At 39.9% G+C, this 19,489-nt stretch overlaps 1 protein-coding gene across 2 annotated transcripts in view; it reads right to left on the reverse strand.

Annotated features, from left to right (window-relative positions):
- SLC29A2 (solute carrier family 29 member 2) overlaps positions 1-15,357 on the reverse strand; it is a 28,187-nt gene extending 12,830 nt beyond the window's left edge. The window contains exons 1-6 of one of the 2 annotated variants that reach the window (XM_060758392.2): positions 15,264-15,357; positions 11,330-11,383; positions 7,858-7,939; positions 5,737-5,921; positions 3,983-4,122; positions 77-211 (exon numbers count right to left, since the gene is read on the reverse strand). In XM_060758392.2, the coding sequence (XP_060614375.2) occupies positions 77-211; positions 3,983-4,122; positions 5,737-5,921; positions 7,858-7,939; positions 11,330-11,383; positions 15,264-15,322 (655 nt within the window). In that variant the 5' untranslated portion in view covers positions 15,323-15,357. Of the gene's footprint in view, positions 1-76; positions 212-3,982; positions 4,123-5,736; positions 5,922-7,857; positions 7,940-11,243; positions 11,384-15,263 lie in introns of both variants that reach the window. The other variant, XM_060758393.2, reaches the window with a different exon arrangement.
- Between the last annotated feature and the right edge of the window lie 4,132 nt (positions 15,358-19,489).

Below are 19,489 nucleotides of genomic sequence, written 5' to 3' on the forward strand. Positions count from 1 at the left end.
AAATGGGAGTTGTAGTTTCCGCAAGGTCTTCGCCGAACTACAACTCCCAAAAGCAGCTATATACGAAGATACTCACTGGCCATGGAAAGCAGCATAGCCACGGCCGCGAAGGTCCCGGCCATTCCTTGTCCGCTCAGGAAGAGGGTGCTGTAGCCTTGCGGGAAGCTCCCCAGTTGCCCAAAGAGGCTGCCTTGCAGGACGGCACAGAACGCTGACCAAAGAGACAGTAAGCTCCGCATTATTATTATTATTATTATTATTATTATTATTATTATACACCACTCCAAAATATGGCACCCAAAAGCAGTTTTTGGTGGCTTGGGAGGACCCATCTTTCAAAGCAGAGGTTGCACGGCCATCTGTCGGGAGGGTTCGGATGGTGCTTTCCTGCATGGGAGGACTGGACTGGATGGCCTCTGGGGTCCCCTCTAACTCCAGGATTCTACCATTATCATTATTGAGAATAATAGTCATATTTTCTGGAGGTTTTTAAGCAGAGGCTGCATGGCTATCTATCGGGAGGGTTCGGATGGCCCTTGGAGTCGCTTCCAACTCTAGAATTCTATTATTATTATTACTAATATTATTAAACAGAGACTGGATGGCCATCTGTCAGGAGTGATTTGATTGTGCTCTTTCTGCCGGGCAGAATGGGGTTGAACTGCATGACCTCTAACGTCACGGAGTCATCTTCTCTGGAGGTTTCTAAGCAGAGGCTGCATGGCCATCTATTGGGAAGGTTTGGATGGCCCTTGGAGTCGCTTCCAACTCTAGAATTCTATTATTATTATTATTATTATTATTACTTTTATTGTTAAACAGTGACTGGATGGCCATCTGTCAGGAGTGATTTGATTGTGTTCTTCCTGCCTGGCAGAATGGGGTTGGACTGGATGACCTCTGACGTCATGTCTAAGTCCAGGAGTCAATCAAATAATAACAATAATAATAATAATAATGGCAATAATAGATAAATATTATTATGTAATAATAGATAAATATTATTATTTATAATATATTTTTTATATATTATATATATATATAATATATATGATAAAAAGGCTGCATGGTTATCTATTGGGAGGGTTTGGATGGCCCTTGGAGTCACTTCCAACTCTAGAATTCTATTATTATTATTACTAATATTATTAAACAGAGACTGGATGGCCATCTGTCAGGAGTGATTTGATTGTGCTCTTCCTGCCTGGCAGAATGGGGTTGGACTGGATGACCTCTGACGTCATGTCTAAGTCCAGGAGTCAATCAAATAATAACAATAATAATAATAATAATGGCAATAATAGATAAATATTATTATTTATAATATATTTTTTATATATATTATATATATATAATATATATGATAAAAAGGCTGCATGGTTATCTATTGGGAGGGTTTGGATGGCCCTTGGAGTCGCTTCCAACTCTAGAATTCTATTATTATTATTATTATTATTATTATTATTATTACTTTTATTGTTAAACAGTGACTGGATGGCCATCTGTCAGGAGTGATTTGATTGTGCTCTTCCTGCCTGGCAGAATGGGGTTGGACTGGATGACCTCTGACGTCATGTCTAAGTCCAGGAGTCAATCAAATAATAACAATAATAATAATAATAATGGCAATAATAGATAAATATTATTATGTAATAATAGATAAATATTATTATTTATAATATATTATATATATATATATATATATGATAAAAAGTCTGCATGGTTATCTATCGGGAGGGTTTGGATGGCCCTTGGAGTCGCTTCCAACTCTAGAATTCTATTATTATTATTATTATTACTTCTATTGTTAAACAGAGACTGGATGGCCATCTGTCAGGAGTGATTTGATTGTGTTCTTCCTGCGTGGCAGAATGTGGTTGGACTGGATGACCTCTGACGTCACGTTTAAGTCCAGGAGTCAATCAAATAATAATAATAATAATAATAACAATAATAATGGTAATACTGATATTATTAAACAGAGGCTGGATGGCCATCTGTCAGGGCTGCTTTGATTGTGTTCTTCCTGCGTGGCAGAATGTGGTTGGACTGGATGACCTCTGACATCACGTTTAAGTCCAAGAGTCAATCAAATAATAATAATAATAATAATAATAATAATAATAATGGTAATATATATATATATATATATATATATATATATATATGATTGAATAGATAAATAGATAAATAAATCCTAACAAATAACAACAACAACAATAATAATGGTAATAATAGATAAATATTATTATTTATAATATATTATATATATATATATATATTATATATATTATGATAAAATAGATAAATAGATAAATAAATACTAACAAATAACAACAATTTGATCATACTGATTATGATAATAGTCTCCTGTTCTAGAGGTCTTGAAGCAAAGGTTAGATGGCCATCTGCTGGGAGGGCTTTGATGGTGGTCTTCGTTTATGGCAGAAAAAGGGTTTGGACTGGATAGCCCTTGTGGTCTCTTCTAACTCTAGGATTCTATAATAATAATAATAATAATAATAATAATAATAATAATAATAATATCACAATAATAATAATAATAATAATAGATAATTGATAATAATAATTGATGATGATAATAACATATGTTAATAATAATAATAATAATAATAATAATAATAATAATAATACATGATGATAATAAATAATAATCCTTGATCATAATGACAGCTGAGTCTCCTTCTCTACAAGTTTTAAAGCAGAGGTTGGGCAGCTATCTGCTGGGAGTGCTTTGATTGTGCTTTTGCTGCTAGCAGAATGGGATTTGGACTGGATAGCCCTTGTGGTCTCGTTTAACTGTAGGATTCTATAATAATAACAACACAATAATAATTGATGATAATAATAATAATAATAATAATAATAGATAATAGATAATTGATAATAAGAATTGATGATAATAATAATAATAGATAATAAAAATAATATTTTATGATGATAATAAATAATAATCCTTGATCATAATGACGGTGGAGTCTCCTTCTCTACAGGTTTTGAAGCAGAGGTTGGATGGCTATCTGCTGGGAGTGCTTTGCTTGTGCTTTTCCTGCCTGGAAGAATGAGGTTTGGGCTGGATAGCCCTTGTGGTCTCTTCTAACTCTAAGATTCTATAATAATAATAATAATAACAATAATAATAATAACAACAACAACAACAACACAAGAATAATTGATAATAATAGATAATTGATAGTAATAATTGATGATGATAATAATAATAATATTTGATAAGGATGATAAATAGTTGATAATAATAATAGATAATTGATAATAAAATTGATGATAATAATAATAATTGATGATAATAATAATTGATGATAATAATAATAAATGATGATAATAATAATTGATGATAATAATAATAATTGATGATAATAATATTAATTGCTGATGACAATGATAATAAATAATAATCCTTGATCATAGTGACTGTGGAGTCTCATTCTCTACAGGTTTTGAAGCAGAGATTGGACGGCTATCTGCTGGGAGTGCTTTGATTGTCCTTTTCCTCGGTTGTTGTACGTTTTTTCGGGCTATATGGCCATTGTCTAGAGGCATTCTCTCCTGACATTTCGCCTGCATATATGGCAAGCATCCTCAGAGGTGGTGAGGTCTGTTGGAACTAGGAAAAAGGGTTTATATATCTGTGGAATGACCAGGGTGGGACAAAGAACTCTTGTCTGCTGGAGCCAGGTGTGAATGTTTCAACTGACCACCTTGATTAGCATATAATGGCCTGGCAGTGCCTAGAGCGAACTTTTGTTGAGAGGTGATTAGATGTGCTTTTCCTGCCTGGAAGAATGAGGTTTGGACTGGGTGGTCTTCCAGGAACATCTGTTTCAACATAGATCCCTATGATTCTGTGTTGGGCAAGGGAATGCACTCTGGGCATGCTCAGAGGAGTAGGGGGGTTGGACTGGATGGCTTCTGGGGGCCCCCTTCCAATGCAGAGACTCACAGTTGATGAGCCAGACGCTGGCCATGGTGAGGGAGAAGAAGCTCTGGGGCGAGACCTCCGTCTGGACCAGGACCGCCGTCAGGACGAAGAGGAGCAGGATCCCCAAGAGGCTGCCCAGGATCCGCACTGCGTCCGGGATGCTGGTTTAGATTGACAACAGGCATCAATAGATTAGTTCACTTTTACATTGATAGATTGATTTAGATTTCTATTGATATATTGATAGACTAGCTTTACCCTCCACACATTGCTGTGGCCAACCTTCTCTCCCTCTTTCTCTCCTTCCTTCATTTCCTTTTCTTCTTTCCTTTCTTACTTCCTTCCTTAGCTTTTTGCTCCCATCCTTCCTTCTCTTTATTTCTTTCCTTCCCTCTCTCTTTCTCTCCTTCTTTCTCTTCTTCCTTTGCTCCGTCTTTCCTCCCTTCCCTTTTTCTTTCCTTCTCTCCTCCTTCCTTCTCTTCCTCTTTCCTTCCTCCTCCTCCCTTTTTATTTTCCTTCCTCTTTCTCTCCTTTCTTCCCTCTCTATCTCTTTCCTTCCTTCCTTCCTTCCCTCTTGGCTTCCAGTCTTCCTTTTCTTTCTTTCTTTCTTCCCTCCCTTTCTCTTCTTCCTTTGCTTTTTCCTCTCTTCCCCTTCCTTCCTTCCTTCCTTCCTTTTGACACCTTCCCTTCCCCTTCCCTTTCTTCTTCTTTTCTATCTTTCTTTCCTTTCCTCCTTCCTTCCTTTCTCCCTTCTTTCCCATCCTCCTTCTCTCTCTGTATTCTTTCTTACCTTTCTTCTTTCATATACCTTCTCAACTTCCCTCCCTCCCTCCCTCCCTTTCCTTCCTTTCCTTCCTTCCTTTCCTTCCTTCCTTTCCTTTCCTTCCTTTCCTTCCTTCCTTCCTTCCTTTCCTTCCTTCCTTCCTTCCTTCCTTCCTTCCTTCCTTCCTTTCCTTCCTTCCTTCCTTCCTTCCTTTCCTTCCTTTCCTTCCTTCCTTTCCTTCCCTCCTTCCTTCCTTCCTTCCTTTCCTTCCTTCCTTCCTTCCTTCCTTCCTTCCTTCCCTTCCTTCCTTCCTTCCTTCCTTCCTTCCTTCCTTCCTTCCTTCCTTCCTTTCCTTCCTTCCTTCCTTCCTTTCCTTCCTTCCTCCCTCCCTCCCTCCCTCCCTCCCTCCCTCCCTCCCTCCCTCTCCTTCCTTCCTTCCTTCCTTCCTTCCTTCCTTTCCTTCCTTCCTTCTTTCCTTCCTTTCCTTCCTCCCTCCCTCCCTCTCCTTCCTTCCTTCCTTCCTCCCTTCCTTCCTTTCCTTCCTTCCTTCCTTCCTTCCTTCCTTCCTTCCTTCCTCCCTCCCTCCCTCCCTCCCTCCCTCCCTCCCTCCCCCTCCTTCCTTCCTTCCTTCCTTCCTTCCTTTCCTTCCTTCCTTCCTTCCTTCCTTCCTTCCTTCCTTTCCTTCCTTCCTTCCTTCCTTCCTTCCTTCCTTCCTTCCTTCCTTCCTCCCTCCCTCCCTCCCTCCCTCCCTCCCTCCCCCTCCTTCCTTCCTTCCTTCCTTTCCTTCCTTCCTTCCTTTCCTTCCTTCCTTCCTTCCTTCCTTCCTTCCTTCTTTCCTTCCTTTCCTTTGTTGAAATGTTGTTTGGAATTTTGATGAGTGTTGTGCATACCTTGTGGGTTGAGGTATGTGCACGGCAAATTTGGTGAGTTTACGTCGGGGGGGTGTTCGCGTTTTGCTGTCCCGTTGGACACCCTTTCCATTTTTATATAGATAGATAGATGCCTGCCTTACCATTGATAGAGGAGCGAGTTCAGGAGGGTGAAGAGCAGCAAAGGCAGCTGAGAGAGAAGGGCCAACCAGTTGCTGAAGTTGAAGTCGTCGCTGCAAAGGGAAGCGGGTTCCAATCCCGGCCCCGTCCGGTTCCCATCGTCCACAACAGCCGAGCAGTTCCTTGCCGTCAGACGCGACTGGAAATACTGGTGAGAGAGTGGCATGTTTTTAGAACTGGGGGGGGGGGGGCACCCCAGAGATCATAGAGTCCAACCTCTTTCTGGAAGACACAATCCGATCCCTCCCGACAGATGGCCATCATAATAATAACAGCAATAATAACATTTGAAGAGACCCCCAAAAACCATCCAGTTCATCCTTCTTCTGCCATGAAGGAAGTCACAATCCGATCCCTCCTGACAGATGGCCATCATAATAATAACAGCAATAATAACATTTGAAGAGACACCCAAAAACCATCCAGTTCATCCTTCTTCTGCCGTGAAGGAAGTCACAATCCGATCCCTCCCGACAGATGGCCATCATAATAATTGTAATGTTTGTAGGGACCCCCAAGAGCCACCCAGTTCGACCCTCTTCTGCAATGAAGGAAGTCACAATCCAATCCCTCCCGACAGATGGCCACAATAATAATTGTAATGTTTGAAGGGACCCCCAAGAGCCATCCAGTTCATCCGTTCTGCCGTGAAGGAAGTCACAATCCGATCCCTCCCGACAGATGGCCATAATAATTGTAATGTTTGAAGGGACCCCCAAGAGCCATCCAGTTCATCCTTCTTCTGCCGTGAAGGAAGTCACAATCCGATCCCTCCCGACAGATGGCCATAATAATAATTGTAATGTTTGAAGGGACCCCCAAGAGCCATCCAGTTCATCCTTCTTCTGCCGTGAAGGAAGTCACAATCCGATCCCTCCCGACAGATGGCCGTAATAATAATTGTAATGTTTGAAGGGACCCCCAAGAGCCATCCAGTTCATCCTTCTTCTGCCGTGAAGAAGTCACAATCCGATCCCTCCAGACAGATGGCCGTAATAATAATAATAATAATAATAATAATAATAATGTTTTAGAACGTAGGGCACATCCCAGAGATCATACAGTCCAACCCCTTTCTGGAAGACACAATCCGATCCCTCCCGACAGATGGCCATAATAATAATAATAATTATTATTATTATGTTTGAAGGGACCCCCAAATGCCATCCAGTTCATCCTTCTTCTGCCATGAAGGAAGTCACAATCCAATCCCTCCAGAAAGATGGCCACAATAATAATAATAATAATAATAATAATAATAATAATAATAATGTTTTAGAAGGGGGGCACATCCCAGAGATCATATAGTCCAACCCCTTTCTGGAAGACACAATCTGATCTCTCCTGACAGATGGTCATCATAATAATAACAGCAATAATAACGTTTGAAGAGACACCCAAAAACCATCCAGTTCATCCTTCTTCTGCCGTGAAGGAAGTCACAATCCGATCCCTCCTGACAGATGGCCATAATAATAATTGTAATGTTTGAAGGGACCCCCAAATGCCATCCAGTTCAACCCTCTTTTGCCATGCAGGAAGTCACAATCCGATCATTCCAGACAGATGGCCATACAGCCTCTGCTTAATATAATAATAATAATAATAATAATAATAATAACAACAACAACAACAACAACAACAATAGTAACGTTTGAAGGTACCCCCAAATACCATCCAGTTCAACCCTCTTTTGCCATGCAGGAAGTCACAGTCCAATCCCTCCCAACAGATAGCCATTCAGCCTCTACTAAAAAAAACCTCCAGAGAACGAGACTACATCATCATCCTCATTATTATGAAAGGTAATTATTGTTATGACAGAATCCTAGAGTTGGAAGGGACCCACAATGGCCATTCAGTCCAACCCCATTCTGTCATTTAGGGGGACATGATCTGATCCCTCTTGACAGATGGCCATCCAGCTATAGATCGGTAAACAGATGCACTATATACTTTGATATATCTGTCATAGAATCATAGGTCTAGAAGAGAACCCAAGGGCCATTGAGTCCAACCCCATTCTGCTATTAAGGAAGATACAATCTGATCCCTCCTGACAGATGGCCATCCTCCAGACCCACCGGAATGGCTGTGATGAAGAAGTTCCATGGAAGGAGAGTCCCCAAACCAAGCAGGAAGAAGATAATGCCCACACAATGGAACCTGGGAGTTTGGGAGAGAAAACATGGGGTTTTATTTACAATCTATACACATAATAAAAGTGAATATATATATGTGTGTGTGTGTGTGTGTGGTTGGAGTGCCCACTTTCACAAACAGCTATGATCTCCACCTATGAGGAGCCACCAAAGGCCCTCACTCCAATGACATTGCAGATTATTCATTCTAGATTATATGTGTTTCCTCCACCACAGACATCCCAGTGCTTCTAACTCTCTCCATTGGTGTGTAATTTGCATGATCCCGCCCACTGCCTCTTCCATAACCCTTTCCTACTCTTTTCTATGGCTCACAACAAACAGAGCGGAAATGATTAGCAACTGAACATATTGGAGGAGTTTGGGAGACTGACTCGACATGATGGAAGTTGTAGTTCACCCTGTATCCAGACAGAGCACTGTGACCTCCACTGACAATGGACCTGAACCACATTTGGCACACAGAACTCCCATGACCAACAAAAAATACCGAAAGTTTTGGGAGGGAAATGACCTTGATTTCTAGGGAGTTGTAGTTCACCTGAAACCTCTGAGGATGCCTGCCATAAATGCAAGCGAAACGTCGGGAGAGAGTGCTTCTGGAGCATGGCCATATAGCCCAAAAAAAACTACTACCCTATTATTATTATTATTATTATTATTATTATTACCTAACTGTTGAAACATTAAACGACAACCTTCGAAAAAGTCAGTTTAGAAATAATTAAAATAAAATATAAGACCTCACAACTTCTGAGGATGCCTGCCATAGATGGAGGCGAAACGTCAGGAGAGAATGCTTCTAGAACATGGCCATATAGCCCCAAAAAACCCTACAACAACCCTATTATTATTATTATTATTATTATTATTATTATTACCTAACTGTTCAAACATTAAACGACAACCTTTGAAAAAGTCAGTTTGAAAATAATTAAAATAAAATACAACAACCCAATTATTATTATTATTATTATTATTATTATTATTATTACCTAACTGTTGAAACATTAAACGACAACCTTCGAAAAAGTCAGTTTAGAAATAATTAAAATAAAATATAAGACCTGACAACCTCTGAGGATGCCTGCCATAGATGGAGGCAAAACGTCAGGAGAGAGTGCTTCTGGAACATGGCCATATAGCCTGAAAAAAACCTACAACAATCCTATTATTATTATTATTATTATTACCTAACTGTTCAAACATTAAACAACAACATTCAAAAAAATAATTAAAATAAAATATAAGACCTGACAACCTCTGAGGATGCCTGCCATAGATGGAGGCGAAACGTCAGGAGAGAGTGCTTCATGGCCATACAGCCTGGAAAACTCACAACTCAGAAGATCAGGTGTTTGCCTGAAGGCGATTTTTCGCTTGAATGGTTCAAACTTGAAAGGAAGGAAAAAAGAAGCACCGAAGCCTCATCTCTCTGGACAGGAAAATCTAGTTTTTCAGACGTGTTTTTGCAAAAAAAGAGAAAAGAAAAACCAGCAATTCAATCCTTTGCAGTTCCAAGTTTGAGCTCAAGCAATTCCCCCAAATCGGCGATGCAGAATTAATTATAAAAACAAACCCCTCCGGATATGATCAGATTAAAGGAATTCAAAAGCGGACACACCTAGGCAGAGGCACACACCGAAAAGCAAGACGACGTCAATGCAAAGGGAGGCTTGCACAATGGCCCCCATTCAGAACGCTTCACGGGAAGAAAAAGGAAGCCAAAACATATTTGCAGGCCTTCGGGTGTCCTCAAAACACAACAGACTTCTCTCCTCCACAAGCAAAAACATTATTATTATTATTATTATTATTATTATTATTATTATTAGTTTATTAGTTTATCCAGCAGGAAGGTAACGGTGCTGCATTCAGTCATGCCGGTTGCACGACCTTGGAGGTGTCTATGGACAAAGCCGGCTCTCCCACATTGTATTCCTTGCCCTCAGAACACAACAGACTTCTTCCCTCCACAAGCAAAAACATTGTTGTTATTGTTGTTGTTTGTTTAATATTATTATTAATATTATTTTACTGATACATTATTATTATTATTATTATTATTACTATTACTATTAATATTATTTTACTGACACATTATTATTATTATTATTAATATTATTTTACCGATACATTATTATTATTATTATTATTATTACTATTACTATTAATATTATTTTACTGACACATTATTATTATTATTATTAATATTATTTTACCGATACATTATTATTATTATTATTATTATTATTATTATTATTATTATTAATAATAATAATATTTTACTGACACATTATTATTATTATTATTATTATTATTAAACATTGAATTCCTTGCCATCAGAACAAAACAGACTTCTTCCCTCCACAAGCAAAACATTGTTGTTATTGTTGTTGTTTGTTTAATATTATTATTAATATTATTTTACCGACACATCATCATTATTATTATTACTATTATTATTAAACATTGTATTCCTTGCCCTCAAAACACAAAACTTCTCCCCTCCACAAGCAAAAACGTTGCTGTTGTTTGTTTATTATTATTATTATTATTTTACCGACACATTATTATTATTATTATTATTATTATTATTATTATTATACATTGTATTTCTTGCCCTCAAAACACAACAGACCTCTCCTCCTTGAAGCAAAATAATAATAATAATAATAATAATAATAATAATAATAATAGCTTTATTTATACTACCCTGCCACCATCTACCAGAAGGACTCGGGGCAGATTACAGAAGCACATACAAGTAAAATAATAATAATAATAATAATAATAATAATGATGTCAGGGGAAAACCTTTACCTACTTTTACCTTATTGTTGTTGTTGTGGTTGTTGTTGTTGTGACCAATGACCCAACGTCATTATTATTATTGTGGACTTAATGGCAGGGAAAACCTTTACCTTTACTTGCTGTGAAACACAACACTCTTCTCCCCTTCTCAAACATAATACTAATAATAATAATAGATAATAATAGTAATAATAATATATCTCTTGCCTTGAAATACAACACTCTTCTCCCCCTCTCAAGCATAATAAATAATAATAATAATAATAATAATAATAATAATAATAATAATAATATATCTCTTGCCTGGAAACACAACACTCTCCTCCCCTTATCAAGCATAATAATAATAATAGATAATAATAGTAATAATAATAATATATCTCTTGCCTTGAAATACGACACTCATCTCCCCTTCTCAAGTAGAATAATAATAATAATAATAATAATAATAATAATAATATAATAATGTATTATTATGAATATTTTCTACTTACGAATCCTTGGGTCTTGTTTGGGGAGCCATAAATAAACGGGGCGGAAAAGGGACTTTTGCCCCTAAGAAAGAGGCAAAGAGAGGCACCTTTGTTGCAGCGGCGGGGAGTTCCCCTCTTCTCCTGTCAAATGCCAGCTCCACCTGGAAAGAGAGAACCAAAATATTCAAAAATAATTGAGCAACCTGGGCTTAGATCCATCTCAGACGTTAGGGAGCGTCTGCCAAGTCCGACTTCGGAAAGAAAAGTTGTCAAACAGCAAGGGATCCCCATGGATCTAGAAGAAAGCAGTCAAGCCAAGGAAGGAAGACTCGAGAAAGGTAACTTTTGGACTACAACTCCCAGCATTTTGCTATATACATATGCATAAATACATATATATATGAATGATTAAAATGCTAAGCATTACCTATATAAATAAAAATGTAACAGAAAATACTGGAAGGGTTTGGTGGGCAGTGTCCTTTGGTTTGGGAGTTGTAGTTCACCTACATCCAGAGATCACTGTGGACTCAAACAAGGATGGATCTGGACCAAACTTGGCACAAATACTCAATATGCCCATATGTGAACACTGGTGGAGTTTGGGGAAAATAGAATCTTGACATTTGGGAGTTGTAGTTGCTGGGATTTATAGTTCACCTACAGTCAAAGAGCATTCTGAACCCCACCAACAATGGAATTGAACCAAACTTGGTACACCGTTTTCCCACGACCGACAGAAAATACTGGAAGGGTTTGGTGGGCAGTGTCCTTTGGTTTGGGAGTTGTAGTTCACCTACATCCACTGTGGACTCAAACAATGATGGATCTGGACCACACTCTACACGAAGACTCAATCTGCCCAAATGTGAACACTGGTGGAGTTTGGGGGAAATAGAATCTTGACATTTGGGAGTTGTAGTTGCCGGGATTTATAGTTCACCTACAATCAAAGAGCATTCTGAACCCCACCAACAATTGAATTGAACCAAACTTGGCACAACAGAAAATACTGGAAGGGTTTGGTGGGCAGTGTCCTTTGGTTTGGGAGTTGTAGTTCACCTACATCCAGTGATCACTGTGGACTCAAACAATGATGGATCTGGATCAAACTCCACACAAATACTCCAAATGCCCAAATGTGAACACTGGTGGAGTTTGGAGGAAATAGAATCTTGACATTTGGGAGTTGTAGTTGCTGGGATTTATAGTTCACCTACAATCACAGAGCATTCTGAACCCCACCAACGATAGAATTGGGCCAAACTTCCCACACAGAACCCCCATGTGGGCCACAGCAACGCATGGCAGGGGACGGCTAATAGTTATATATTAATATTAACACATTAGAATTAATATAAGATTAATTTATATTTCAAATAGGGATTCAAACCTCTTAATTTTCACTGTAAATATTGTAGTCCAAAGCAGGCAGCAAAGGGTTGTTGTAGGTTTTCTTGGGCGATATGGCCATGTTCTAGCGGCATTCTCTCCTGACGTTTTGCCTGCATCTATGGCAAGCGATGCTTGCCATAGATGCAGGCGAAACGTCAGGAGAGAATGCCGCTAGAACATGGCCATATCGCCCAAGAAAACCTACAACGACCCATCGATTCCGGCCATGAAAGCCTTCGACAATACATAGGCAGGAAAGGGTTACCCAAGAGGAAAAACTGGATTTTTGCAGAAAAAAGAGTAAAAACAGAGTAAATACAACATAGATAAGATCGAACGCAAGGGCAAAGGTGAGAAAAACCTCAGTTCCAGCTCTTGCTCCAAAATTTGCCAGGCACTGCGGGGAAAATGGGAAACGGTTGCTAAACTCTCATTGACAAAATATCCATTGCAATTGGTTTAGAAATTAGCATTAAAATGTTTTAGGAGTATTTACAAATTACCCTCTCTGTGTTGAATATCTCAAAGTTTTATATCTATATACAGACGACATATATATATATACACACACACATTATATGTATATAAAACCTTAAAAACTCTGGCATAGACACTGAGAACTGGGAAGCCCTGGCCCTTGAGCGCTCCAGCTGGAGGTCAGCTGTGACCAGCAGTGCTGCAGAATTTGAAGAGGCATGAATGGAGGGTGAAAGAGAGAAACGTGTGTATATATGCAAATGTATTGTATATGTGTATATATTATATATACACACAGTATATATATTATATTCGAATATATATACACATATACAATGCTATATGTATATATTATATTGTATGTATATGTATTGTATGTGTGTGTATGTATGTGTGTGTATATATATATATATATTATACACATTATATACACACAAACACTATATACAGTATTATTTATTATATATACACACATAAAATTAAGCTTGTTGACCGAAAGCTTGCAGGTTTGAGCCCGGAGAGCAGAGTGAGCTTCCACTGTTAGCCCCAGCTTCTGCCAACCTAGCAGATCAAAAACATGCAAATGTGAGTAGCTCAATAGGTACCGCTCCGGCGGGAAAAAAACAGCATTCCATGCAGTCATGCTGGCCACATGACCTTGGAGGTGTCTATGGATAACGCCGGCTCTTTGGCTTAGAAGTGGAGATGAGCACCAACCCCCAGAGTCGGACTTAATGTCAGAGGACAACCTTTACCTTTACACAATATACATATACATATACATGATATATACATATACATAGAGCTTCTGCTGTCAGCCCCAGCTTCTGCCAACCTAGCAGTTCAAAAACATGCAAATATGAGTAGATCAATAGGTACCGCTCCGGCGGGAAGATAACAGCATTCCATGCAGTCATGCTGGCCACATGACCTTGGAGGTGTCTATGGAAAACGCCAGCTCTTTGGCTTAGAAGTGGAGATGAGCACCAACTCCCAGAGTCGGACTTAATGTCAGAGGACAACCTTTACCTTTACGTATATACACATGATATATACACACAATATAGTAATATATATATATACACACACACACACACACATAAAGTATTACATATATACATTATTATATTTTTGCAGGCATTGAACCAAGACTTTGCAAAACATTCTTAAAATAATTACATGATATGCATTCCAATATACACACAATATAATATAATATAATATAATATAATATAATATAATATACACATAAAATATTACATATATACATTATTATATTTTTGCAGGCATTGAACCAAGACTTTGCAAAATATTGTTCAAATAATTACATGATATGCATTCCAAATATTTAGGGATGGGTGCTTATTAGTCCATTTGCACTTGATATATACACACAATATAATAAATATAATATAATATAATATAATATAATATAATATAATATAATATAATAATATTATATTATTTTGCAGGCATATATTATATTATATTATTATATTATATTATATTATATTGTGTGTTACTTACTTAAGTAAGTAAGTAAGTAACACACAATATAATATAATATAATAATATAATATAATAATATTATATTATATATACACATAAAATATTATATATATACATTATTATATTTTTGCAGGAATCGAACCAAGACTTTGCAAAACATATCAAGACTTTGCAAAATATATCAAGTGCAAATGGGTGCTTATTAGTCCATTTGCACTTGATATATACACATAATATAATATAATATAATATAATATTATATTATATTATATTATATTATATATATACACATAAAATATTATATATATACATTATTATATTTTTGCAAGCATTGAACCAAGACTTTGCAAAATATTCTTAAAATAATTACATTATATGCATTCCAAATATTTAGGGATTTGCTAAATTAGTCCATTTGCTAATGCAAGGGCATTCATAATAATAATACTACTACTAATAATAATAATGCAGTTTGACCCTCCCCTTGAGCTGCCATGGCTCCATGCAATGGAATAATGGGAGCTGTAGCTTCCCCTCTATGACCTTAGCCTTCCCCTTGGGGCCCCAGCAAACTACAAATCCTATTATTTGGGGGGTATTTTGGGGGGAATGAAGGATGCTTGACCTCTATGAGCTCCAATGGCTGGGAAGGGCAGCTACCTTTGTGGCTGGGAAGGGCTCATCCTCCTCAATGCACTCTGCTTCACCTCTCCATCCATTCACCTGCCTGCTCTGGACCTCCTCTCGCGTTAACTGCCATGGCAACCTCTTTGTAGCTTTCTGGGAAATGTAGTTCCCTGGCTGAGGCTGCAATGCAGCCATTCCCCCACTAGGGGGCGTCTGCATACTAGAATGTAATGCAGTTGCAGCACAGAAAGGTAAACAAAAGCCTAGGGATCTCCAAAGTTCATCCAGCCTTATCATTCAGGAAGACACCATCAAAGACCTCCCAACAGATGACCATCCAGATTCTGCTTAACAAACATCCAGAGAGGGAGACTCTACCTGACTCCCAGGCAGTCTGGATTATAGTAGAGTTGGGAGGGAACCCCAAAGGTCATCCAGCCCAACCCCATTGATATCATGGAAGGTTTTGATGGAAGACACCATCAAAACCCTCCCGGCAGATGGCCATCCATTCTGCTTCAAAACCTCCAGAGAAGGAGACTCTACCAGACTTCCAGGCAGTCTGGATGACACTAGAGTTGGGAAGGATCTCCAAAGTTCATCCAGCCCAATCATGCAGGAAGACACTATCAAAACCCTCCCAACAGATGGCCATCCAGATTCTGCTTCAAAACCTTCAGAGAGGGAGACTCCACTCGACCTCCAGGCAGTCTGGATTATAGTAGAGTTGGGAGGCATCTCCAAAGGTCCTCCAGCCCAACCCCATTGATATCATGGAAGGTTTTGATGGAAGACACCATCAAAACCCTCCCGGCAGATGGCCATCCAGATTCTGCTTCAAGATCTCCGGAGAGGGAAACTCCACCAGACTCCCAGGCAGTGGATTACACTAGAGTTAGGAGGGAACCCCAAAGGTCATCTAGACCAACCCCATTGATATCATGCAGGAAGACACCATCAAAACCCTCCCAACAGATGGCCATCCAGGTTCTGCTTCAAAACATAAAGTTGGGAAGGAACCACAAAGGTCCTCCAGCCTAACCCCATTGATATCATGCAGGAAGACACCATCAAAACCCTCCCAACAGATGGCCATCCAGATTCTGCTTAACAAACCTCCAGAGAGGGAGACTCCACTCGACCTCCAGGCAGTTTGGATTACAGTAGAGTTGGGAGGCATCTCCAAAGTTCATCCAGCCCTATCATGCAGGAAGACACCATCAAAGCCCTCCCAACAGATGGCCATCCAGATTCTGCTTAACAAACCTCCAGAGAGGGAGACCACTCGACCTCCAGGCAGTTTGGATTACAGTAGAGTTGGGAGGCATCTCCAAAGTTCATCCAGCCTTATCATGCAGGAAGACACCATCAAAACCCTCCCAACAGATGGCCATCCAGATTCTGCTTCAAGACTTCCAGAGAGGGAGATTCCACTCGACTCCCAGGCAATGGATTACAGAAGAGTTGGGAAGGAACCCCAAAGGTCATCCAGCCCAACCCCGTTGATATCACACAGGAAGACACCATGAAAACCCTCCCGACAGATGGCCATCCAGATTCTACTTAACAAATCTCCAGAGAAGGAGACTCCACCCGACTCCCAGGCAGTCTGGATTACACTAGAGTTGGGAAGGAATCCTAAAGGTTATGGAGCCCAACCCCATTGATGTCATGCAGGAAGACACCATCAAAACCCTCCCGACAGATGGCCATCCAGATTCTGCTTAACAAACCTCCAGAGAAGGAGACTCTACCAGACTCCCAGGCAGTCTGGATTACAGTAGAGTTGGGAAGGAACCCCAAAGGTCCTCCAGCCTAACCCCATTGATATCATGCAGGAAGACACCATCAAAATGCTCCTAAAAGATGGCCATCCAGATTCTGCTTCAAAACATAGAGTTGGGCAGGAAGACACCATCAAAACCCTCCCAACAGATGGCCATCGAGATTCTGCTTCAAGACCTCCAGAGAGGGAGACTCCACCAGACTCCCAGGCAGTGGATTACAGTAGAGTTGGGAAGGAATCCCAAAGTTCATCCAGCCTAACCCCATTGATATCATGCAGGAAGACACCATCGAAACCCTCCCAACAGATGGCCATTCAGATTCTGCTTCAAAACCTCCAGAGAGGGAGACTCCACCCGACTCCCAGGCAGTCTGGATTACACTAGAGTTGGGAAGGAATCCTAAAGGTTATGGAGCCCAACCCCATTGATGTCATGCAGGAAGACACCACCAAAACCCTCCTGACAGATGGGCGTCCAGATTGTGCCTAACAAACCTCCAGAGAGGGAGACTCCACCCGACTCCCAGGCAGTCTGGATTACAGTAGTTGAGAAGGAACCCCAAAGTTCATCCACCCCAATCATGCAGGAAGACACCATCAAAACCCTCCCAACAGATGGCCTTCCAGATTCTGCTTCAAAACCTCCATAGAGGGAGACTCCACCAGACTCCCAGGCAGTCTCGATTTGGGAGTTAGGAGTAGAGTTGGGAGGGAACCCCAAAAGTCATCTAGCCCAACCTCATTGATGTCATGCAGGGAGACACCATCAACACCCTCTCGACAAATGGCCATCCAGATTCTGCTTCAAAACACTAGATTTGGGAGGGATCCCCAAAGGTCACCCAGCCTAACCCCATTGATATCATGCAGGAAGACAGCATCAAAACCCTCCCAACAGATGGCCATCCAGATTCTGGTCAAAACCTCCAGAGAGGGAGACTCCACCAGACTCCCAGGCAGTCTGGATTTGGGAGTTAGGAGTAGAGTTGGGAGGGAACCCCAAAGGTCATCTAGCCCAACCCAATTGATGTCATGCAAGAAGACACCATCAAAACCCTCCCAACAGATGGCCATCCAGATTCTGCTTAACAAACCTCCAGAGAGGGAACCTCCACTCGATTCCCAGGCAGTCTAGATTACACTAGAGTTGGGAGGGAACCCCAAAGGGCATCCATCCCAACCCCATTCTGCTATGAAGGCACAATCCAAGCTCCCCCAACAGAGGGCCATCCAGCCTCTGCTTAACAAACCTCCAAAGAAGGAGGTTGCCCCCCAATCCTAGGGTCTACTGTTAACCCCAATTAAGTCATAGCAGTGAAAGTGCTGTCAAACTGGTTTAATTCTACTGTGTAGATGCATTCCTAGTATGCAGACTATTCTTTCGACTTCAAAATATTATTATTATTATTATTATTATTATTATTTTATTCCACTTTTCTCTCCAAATGAGACCCATAAAAGGAAACCCCAATATTAATTGACATTATTTTTGCTCTCCTTACCTTATCCATGGCTCTTAGCAGGCTAACATGCTGGAGCAGAGAAGAAAAAAGGAAATCCCCTTGTTCTTCTTCTTCCGCTTTTGTCAATTTCCCCGCCAAAATGACATTAAATTTCTGGTTTGTTTTCCTTTCCTAACCCAGCAGAGGGCACCCAGGTATCAGAGAGAGGAAAACAATGTGATGGGTGCCCTATAATGCACCCAAACGCTTTATTATATGGCTCTACACTGACCCTATAATGCACTGAACTGCATTATATGTATCGACACTACCCTACAATCCACCAATCAGCCTCATAAGAACTTACGCTGATCCTATAATACACCAATTTGCATTATAAGGACCTACACTGAACCTATAATGCACCAATCTGCATTATAAGGACCTACACTGACCCTATTATGCTCCAAACTGCGTTCTATTGACCTACACTGATTCTATAAGGTACTGATCTGCATTGCATGTATCTACACTACCCGACAATGCACTGAACTGCATTAAATGGACCTACGCTGACGCTATAATGCACCAATCTGCATTATAAGGACCTACACTGACCCTATTATTCTCCAAACTGCATTCTATTGACCTACACTGACTCTATAAGGCACTGATCTGCATTGCATGTATCTACACTACCCGACAATGCACCGAACTGCATTAAATGGACCTACGCTGACTCTATTATGTACCAATCTGCATTATAAGGACCTACACTGACCCTATTATGCTCCAAACTGCATTCTATTGAACTACACTGACTCTACAAGGCACTGATTTGCATTGTATGTATCTACACTACCCGGCAATGCACCAAACTCCATTAAATGGACCTACACTGACTCTATAATGTACCAATCTCCATTATAAGGACCTACACTGACCCTATAAGGCACCGCTCAGCATTATAAGGACCTACACTGGCCCTATAATGCACCAATCTGCATTATAAGGACCTACACTGACTCTAT

The sequence above is a fragment of the Anolis sagrei genome, chromosome 12, assembly GCF_037176765.1.
Source record: "Anolis sagrei isolate rAnoSag1 chromosome 12, rAnoSag1.mat, whole genome shotgun sequence".
NCBI classification, from domain to species: domain Eukaryota; kingdom Metazoa; phylum Chordata; class Lepidosauria; order Squamata; family Dactyloidae; genus Anolis; species Anolis sagrei.